General features: G+C 38.3%; 1 protein-coding gene across 1 annotated transcript in view; it reads right to left on the bottom strand.

The window, feature by feature from the left end:
- Positions 1–9,196, bottom strand: part of LOC110315385 (probable alcohol sulfotransferase) — a gene marked incomplete at its 5' end in the record, with an annotated part of 61,693 nt that overhangs the window by 6,412 nt on the left and 46,085 nt on the right. The window contains one exon of the mRNA XM_029534731.1: positions 8,481–8,575. Coding sequence (XP_029390591.1) covers positions 8,481–8,575 — 95 coding nt within the window. The remainder of the gene's footprint in view (positions 1–8,480; positions 8,576–9,196) is intronic.

The following is a 9,196-nucleotide window of genomic DNA, read 5'->3' as shown; positions in this document are numbered from 1 at the left end:
TTGCAATAATATCTGTGTACTACCACAATTAATTTAATTCTTAGATATAATCATTACAAGGTAAAATCTAAGAACACCAAAAATTGTGCTTTCAATCCTAGCCCTCCCCCTGGGGACATGAGGTTTTATTGGTTTAAAACANTTTTTTACATATTTATCAGAGTACTGCTTAATATTTCATACTAATGTAAACAATCATGGCAATAACTGAAAAAAATGTATTAAATGGTCAGAAAGAAGACTTATTGGAATGTGCAATAGTGTGTAGCAGACAGATAGATAGAGATACTTTTGTGGGAAAACTGAATTTAATGATTATTAAGTAAAATATTTTATATATATGGAAAAAAGAGTGTGATGAAAATTTTTAATTTTTAAAATTAATTTATTTTTTCACGCTCTCTATTTTATTCCCCCAAAGCCCCATCCACCTTATGACTGTTCCGTATCGCATACCTCCTCCCCACCACCATGTCTCTATGGGGATGTCCTCCCCAACCCACATGACTTCTAATCTCCCTGTGTCCTTCAGTCTCCCAAGGGTTAGGTGCATCATCTCTGAATGAACACTGACCCAGAAGTTNTCTACTGTATATGTGTTGTGGACCACATATCAGATGGTGTATGCTGTCTGTTTGGTGGTCTAGTGTTTGAGAGNTNTCAGGGGTCCAGATTAGTTGAGACTGTTGGTCCTCCTAAAGGATCACCCTTCTCCTCAGCTTCTTTCAGCCTTCTCTAATTTAAAAACAAGGGTCAGCTGCTTCTGTCCATTGGTTGGGTGCAAACATCTGCCTCTGATTCTTTCATCTCCTTGCTGGGTCTTTCAGAGGGCAGTCATTATAGATCCCTTTTTGTAAGCTATCCATAGCCTCAGTAATAGTGTCAGGCCTTGGGACTTCCCCTAGCACTGGATCCCACTTTGGGTCTGTTGCTGGACCTTCTTCTCCTCATGTTCCTCTCCATTTCCATCCCTGTAATTCTTTCAGAAGGAACAATTATAGGTCTGAGTTATGACTGTGGGATGGGCCCTCTCTCTCTCATTTGATGCCCTGTCTTCCTGCTGGAGGTGCAAGTAGGGTCTATAACATCCTTCTCCTTAATGCATGGCATTTCATCTAAGGTCTCTCCCTTTGAGTCCTGAGAGTCTTTAAGTTTCCAGGTCTCTGGTGCATTCTGGCGGCTCCCTCCGACCTCCTATTTTCAGAGGATGCCTGTTTCCATTCTTTCTGCTGGCCATCAGAGTTTCAGTCCTTTTCCTTCACCCAAAACTGGATCAGGTTCACCTCTCCCTCCCAGGCCACCCATACACTTCCCCGCCACAGGTTCCTTCCTCCTGTTTCCTGAGAGATAACACTACGAGGTCAAAATTATTTTTGAATAATCTCACCTTTTAGTTCTTGACTGGTTGCACTTTTACTTTTTATTAATAATTATTTTTGTACATCACTTCAGGGAAGCAGGTAGGCTGACAGCAGTTCTTCAGCTTTCTCTCTGCTTTTCTAAATCCCATGCCCAATTTTCACGTTTGTTTGTTTGTTTGTTTTTTGGCTTTTTTAGAGACAGGGCTTCTCTGTGTAGCCCTGGATGTCTTTGAACTCACTCTGCAGACAAGACTGGCCTCAAAGTAAGAAAATCACCTGCCTCTGCCTCCCAAGTGCTGGCATTAAAGGCATGTGCCAACACACCTGGCCTACAATTCTTATCCTTAGTTATGCAGCAGAAAATCTGTGGCAGTATTTCTCTTCTTAGTGGATCCAAAGATCTCTCCCTTCTTAAACTGCTCCCTCAAATCATTGCATTATCCAAATTCATCACTGCCTGGGAACTCACAAACCACTCTGGCCAGGGAAACAGGTAGGCTATTAGCAGATATATCTTCACTTTTCCCTAAGTGTCTCAAAGTCCAACCGCCCAGTCTCATACTTATCTTTGCAGCAGAACACCAAACTTTGGAAGGTGAATTGGTTTGCCCCAACTCCAGAATGCACACCCAAGGAAGCCACAGCACATTTTGACAAAGGAAGCAATTAGGTTACACCATCAGATCTTCATCTCTCCCTCTATTCTTCAAATTCAATCCCTAAGTCTCACCCCCACCTGTTTACCAAACCTCCTGCTGTGGTTTCTTCTCAATATATGCTCCCCTTCCTGGAGATTGTCTAAGCAGATCCTAGTGGAACACTCTGCTTTCCTCCCTCTTTAGAAGTCCCTCTGCTGTGTCCAACCCATCCCATTCCTAACTCTCAGGTCTCACAACCCATAAACTAATCTTACCTGGTAGCCCAATGTAGTTCCTACAGGCTACATAGGAGCACCTCATTCTCCTAATAACCAAAGTGAGACAGAAGCCAGATAACAAACTCCCATACAATAATGACAAAACCAAATATCAGCACCTAGAATTATAATCTTCCTCATCGAATATGCCTAAATGCCAGTGTAAGAACACAATCAATAACAACCAGGACAATATATCTCCACTAGGTTTCAGCAATCATAACAGAGCAGGTCCTGAATAGTTTATCATGGGTAACACAGAAGAAAAAAATCTTTAAACGACTTGTATGAATATGATAGTGGTCTTTTAAAAGTAAATGACTAGATACTTTAAACAAATCTTTGAAACCACAAAGAAATCATGGAAAGTATTGAATTAAAGTGATTTACACCAGAGTAGAAACAGAATCAATTAAGAAATCCAAATTGAAGGAAATGTCAAATTGAAAATTTTGAGAACTCAAACATGTGTCTTAGTGGCAAGCTTCACTAACAAGTTCAATATACAGAGACCTTCAGTTATTGAAGATATGATAGTAGAAATAAATATATTAAAGAAATTATTAAATGTAAAATACTCCTGGCACATAATATCCAGAAAATCTAGACCACTACTATGAAAAGACCAGATCTATAAATAATAGGAACATAAAAAGTAAAGGAAAACCATGTTTAAACCACAGAAAATATAATCAAGAAAATCATAGAAAAAATACTGTGAAGAAAGAGATGCTTATTAAAGTCTATGAAGCATACAGAACACCAAGTAGATCATACCAGATAAGAGAGTCTGCTGAGCATATAATAATCAAAACATTAAATGTACAGAACTAATTATGAAAGGATGTGCAAGGGATAGGATGGGGATCAAGTGGGAAAGGGGAAGGGAGAGGGGGATGTGGAAGGGAGTAAAGGGAGAGACAGCTAAAAATAAGAGGTATTTGACAAATATTGAAACCTGGTACAGTGGAAACTTCCTAAAATCTATGCACATGTGAAGGTAATCAAAGTGAAATCCCAAAATAATGCCCATCTCATGACAGGAAGAAAAAAGAATGAAAAATTCCGTTACTAGGATTGGGTTACAATTAATTGAGTTGTTGGCCAAGTGGACCCCATGGGAATACTTTAAAAAAAACAACAACAGACTTTTGCGAAGAGTATAAATTGCTCTCTATAGATTGACAGCAAGCCCCATATTTCTATAGAGTATAGCTAAACAAATTACTGAATGTGAAAATATCAAGCTTGTCCCTACAGAGAACCTCCACTCTCACATCCTAGTGTCTTTAGTATAGAAAGGCACTCTGCATGTTACACAAGGAGAAATATATACACAATGCTAGACACAAATGTTTCTATCTATAGTGGGGTACGACTTTTGAGACAAGCTCGGTAACTGATGGCTCAAAATTTATGGGAATAAGAAACAAATAAATGATTTGACTTGAGTCCTATTGCATGAGATGGAGCTCATATGCTAAACTATTTTGGTGACCAAGGACCTGAGACCAAATAATGCTCTTAAAAAGGATAAAGAAAAAAATGCTGGAAAAATGACTCCTAATGATATTCTGATATATGCAAATAACAGTGCCTTGTTTACACATCATCAGTGAATCTTCCTCTTGTAGCGGATGGGGACAAATACAGGATCTTACAGCCATATATTATGGAGAGAGAAACATCATAAAAGGATGTTTCCATTAAATTCCTCTTTCTAGAGCTCTGAGAACCCAGAAGAAGAAGAAGAAGAAGAAGAAGAAGAAGAAGAAGAAGAAGAAGAAGAAGAAGAAGAAGAAGAAGAAGAAGAAGAAGCAGCTGTGGGATTATAAAAGAAAGAGAAAATTGAGTGCTCCAATAAATATGAACTCTTAGAGACTGAAGAAGCATGAACAGAGCTTGGGTTGTTCTTTCCCACATTCACTGTGTCTATAACATTACCTAAAATTTAGTGTTTTCCAGAGATTCCTGAGGGAGTAAATGAGTGGGTTTCTGATCCTCATGCTTTCATTACGTTTCTATTACGTTTGTTGGTTTGACTTGTCTCACTTCGATGTGGCAGTTTATGCTTTATCACACATCACTTGACTTACACTTACACAGCATTGTTCACCATTGGAGGAATTCAGTCACTGGATGGGACAGTCACTGGATGGGTTTCCTTTAGATTCTGCTACAAATTTTGTCTATGTATTACTTCACATGGGTGTTTTGATCCCCCTTCTAAGAAGGACTGAAGTATCCACACTCTGGTCTTCCTTCTTCTTGTGCTTCATATGGTCTGTGAATTGTGTCTTGGGTATTCAGTATTTCTGGGCTAATATGCACATATCAGTGAGGACATGCCATGTGTGTTCTTTTGTGATTTGGTTAACTTACTCAGGCAACCTGTTTTCTTAAAGAACTAAAAGAGGGCAGCTGTCACAAGGGGCTGGGCTTCCATCTTCGATCAGTGACTAAGATAGTGCCTTGCAGATTGCCCTACAGCCCGATCTTATGATGGAAGCATTTTCATAATTAAAATTCTGTCCTATCAATAGATGCCCATGAACATACAGGAAGCCTACAGAAATCCAAATAGACTGGACCAGAAATGAAATTCCTCTTGTTACATAATAATCAAAACACCAAATGAACTAAACAATGAAATAATATTAAAAGCAGTAAGGAAAATTCAAGTAACATATAAAGGGAGGCCTATCGGAATTACACAAGATTTCTCACCAGAAAATATGAAAGCTAGAAGATCCTGGGTAGCTCTTATACAGACCCTAAGAGAACACAAATCTCAGCACAGACTACTATACTCTGCAAAATTCTCAATTACTGCAGATGGATAAAACAAGATATTCCATGACAAGGCCAAATTTACACAAATCTTTCCGTAAATCCAGCTCTACAAAGGATAATAGATGGAAAACACACACAAAGAAGGGAAACTATACCCTAGAAAAAGCCAGAAAGTAATCTTTCAACAAACCAAAAAGAAGATAGCCTCACAAACATAATTTCACCTTTAACAACAAAAATAACAGGAAGTAACAATCACTTTTCCTTAATATCTTTTAACATCAATGGACTTAATTCCCCAACAAATGACATAGACTAATAGACTAAATATGCAAACAGAACCCAGTACTTTGTTGCATACAGAAAACACACCTCAGTGACACAGATAGACACTATCTCAGAGTAAAGGGTTAGAAAACAAATTTCCAACCAATTTGTCCCAAGAAAAAGGTTGGACTAGCCATTCTAATATCGAATAAAACCAAATGTCAACCAAAAGTTGTCAAAAAAGATAAGGAAGGACACTTCATACTGGTCAAAGGAAAAAAAATCTACCAAGATGAACTCTGAATCCTGAATATCTCTGCTCCAAATGGAAGGGCATCCACATTCATAAAAGGAACTTTGCAAAGCCCAAAGCATACATTGCATCGCCCACAATGATAGTGGGAGACTTCAACACCCCACTCTCAGGAATGGACAGACCATGAAAANAGAAACTAAACAGAGACACAGTGAAACTAATAGAAGTTTTGAACTAAATGGATCTAACAGTATTTATAGAACATTTCATCCTAAAGCAAACTAATATACCTTCATCTCAGCACCTCATGATATCTTCTCCAAAACTGACCATGTAATTGGTCACAAAAAAGGTTTCAACAGATATAAGATTGAAAAAATCCCATGTATCCTATCAGATCACCATGGACTAAGGCTGGTCTTCAATATCAAGAAAAGGAAAGCACACATACACCTAGAAGCTGAACAACACTCTACTCAATGATAACTTGGTTAAGGAAGAAATAAAGAAAGAAATTAAAGACTGTTTAGAATTAAATAAGAATGAAGATACATTATACCTAAACTTATGGGACACAAAGCAGTCCTAAGAGGAAAACTCCTAGCTCTGAGTGCCTCCAAAAAGAAACTGGAGAAACCTTACATTAGATGCTTGACAGCATACACAGAATCTCTTGAACAAAAAGAAACAAATACAACCAAGAGGAGTTGATAACAGGAAATAATCAAACTCAGGGCTGAAATCAAACAAGCAGAAACAAAAAGAACTATACAAGAAATCAACAAAACCAGGAGCTGATTCTTTGAGAAAATCAACAAGATTAAGATAGACCTGTAGCCAGACTAAGCAGAGGGCAAAGAGACAGTATCCAAANTAAGAAGATCAGAAATGAAAAGGGAGATATAATGAGAGAAATTGAGGAAATTTAAAAAAATCATCAGATCATACAACAAAAGTTTATACTCAACAAAACTGGAAAATCTAGATGAAATGGATAATTTTCTAGTGAGATACCAGATCCCAAAGTTATGACAGGATCAGATAAACCATCTAAACAGTCCCATAACCCCTAAAGAAATATAAGTAGTCAATAATTGTCTGCCAACCAAAAAAAAACCCAGGACCAGATGGGTTTAGTGGAGAATTCTATCATAATTTCAAAGACCTAATACAAGTACTCTTCAAATTATTCCACGACATAGAAACAGAAGGAACACTAGCTAAGTCATTTATGAAGACACAGTTACACTGTGTATTTTCTCTTGGTGATGGAACTGTTTCTGTCTAATCAGGAACTTGTCACAATTTCCTTTCATAGAGGATTTCTGAATAGATTTTTCTACTTCTATCATGCTTAAAGTTCCAAATATATTTTAAAAAGTGATTGAGTGCATATTACTTTAACTCCAAAGATACCATTCAAATTCAAGAGGCATTTAATTATTATAAATTATTATAATTTTTCGATGACTTTAAAAATGTTAATGTTCACTAATAAGTGAATGGTAACCAAGAGAGAGAGAGAGAGAGAGAGAGAGAGAGAGAGAGAGAGAGAGAGAGAACAGCTACCAAAGTTACAGTTCACAGAACTCAAAAAGAACAACAAGCTGAAGTGCACAAGTGAAGATGCCTCAGTCCCACTTGGGAGGGAGAAGCAAGAAATCACAAGTGGGAAGAGCGGAGGGATCTCAGAGGAAAATGTAATGGGGGGAATGAGGTTGAGAGGGGAACATGATCTGGTATTGGGTAAAGGGAAAGGACTGAAACTCTGATGGCCAGCCGAAAGAATGGAAACAGGCATCCTCTGAAAATAGACCTCCAGAATGCACCAGAAAACTGGGAGGTGAGAGACTGTTAGGACTCAAAGGGAAGGACCTGAGATGATAATTCCAGACATTAGTGAGAGGGAACTTGTAGAGTCTACCTCCAGCAGTAAGACAGAGCATCAAATGAGGGAGAGTGGGCCCATCCCACAGTCATAACTTTAACTCATAATTGCTCCTGTCTGAAAGAATTACAGGGATGGAAATGGAGAGGAACCTGAGGAAAAGAAGGTCCAGCAACAGACCTAAAGTGGGGTCCAGCTTAAGGGGAGGTCCCAAGGTTCTGACACTATTATTGAGGCTATGGAGTACTCACAAAAAGGGAGACCAGAAGACCCAACAAGCAATTGAAAGAGTAAGATGAAGGTATTTGCACCCACCAATGTACAGAAGCAGCTGTCCCCTGTCGTTGAATTAGGGAAGGCTGAAAGAAGCTGAGGAAGGAACAGGGCAACCGTGTAGGAGTACCAGTCTCAATTAATCTGGACACCTGAGATCTCACAAACACTGGACCACCAAGCAATCAGCATATACCAGCTGATATGAGACTCCCAACACTCATACAGCAGAGGACTTCCAGGCCTGTGTTCATTCACAGATGATGCACTTAACTCTCAAGAGTCTGGAGGCCCTAGAGTGTTTACAGGTCAGGTTGGGTGGGGTGTGGGAATATCCACATGGAAACATGCAGTGGGGAGGACGTGCGGGATGTTGGAAGTGTAGGAGGATGAATGGGAAGGGGGCTTAAAATATGGAGAGTAAAAAATAAATTCTTTAATTATAAAAAAGTTAGAATAATAAAGTAAAAATGCTAATATTGAGTTGCATATTTTAAAACACATTTTTATTAGTTTAATAAAAAATACAATTCCAAAATTTACACTGTTACATTAAAAAGAAAATAAAACAGGAGCAAAAGTAAGTAAGTAAGTAAATAAATGAATAAAGTTCACTCCTTTCAGGTGACAATTTTTTAAAAAGTCAAAACAAACAAATCACAGTTCTCAGTAACCTTCCTCAAAAATAGGTTCTCGTTCTTAACTGAGTGATGACTGTAATCTCACCTTTTTCATGTCTTCATAGTACAGTACCAAGAAGTTGTCCCATTCTCTCATGGACAGCCAGCCACGTACATGCTCAAACCATGATCCAAATACGACTGTATGCAGGGAGAAGTAGAGTGTCAATTACAAAGCACTAACAAAGGGTCTGCTTGACTTTCTTCATTTTCTGAAAGCAGCAGCAGAAAGCTTCACTAAGAAAAACCTAACTAGTCTGTATTTATAGCATTAAACATGATGTTTGAGGCAAATACACAAATAGAGAACTGATAAAAATCAAGTTCATTAACAAACTCATTACCACACAGAATTACCATTGATGCCATGAAAAGATAATTGACTGCCAAGTTGCAGTTTGGCAGAGTTGTGTGCTGGGGGAAATCTATCACACCAATACAGAAATCCAGAGGTGATTTCTGTAAGTACCTGCCTCCTAGGGAGGTGTATGAAGACAACAGAAAGATTTGATAACACAGATGTGAGAACAGTATTTTATATGGTGTTGGAAAGAATGATTCACATCAGTACAGCAACCTACTGGCAGAAATCTAAGAGATGTATGAATCAAAGCTATATGATATCATTAATAATCACATCAACAAAGTCAGTTAAGGGGATAAGACACCTTTGTGTGTGTGTGTGTGTGTGTGTGTGTGTGTGTGTGTGTGTGTGTGTGAGAGAGAGAGAGAGAGAGAGAGAGAGAGAGAGAGAGAGAGAGA

Source organism: Mus pahari, unplaced genomic scaffold (assembly GCF_900095145.1).
Source record: "Mus pahari unplaced genomic scaffold, PAHARI_EIJ_v1.1 scaffold_6861_1, whole genome shotgun sequence".
Classification (NCBI taxonomy): domain Eukaryota; kingdom Metazoa; phylum Chordata; class Mammalia; order Rodentia; family Muridae; genus Mus; species Mus pahari.
Note: the sequence above shows the minus strand (reverse complement) of the source record. Positions and strands in the feature narration are given on the sequence as shown.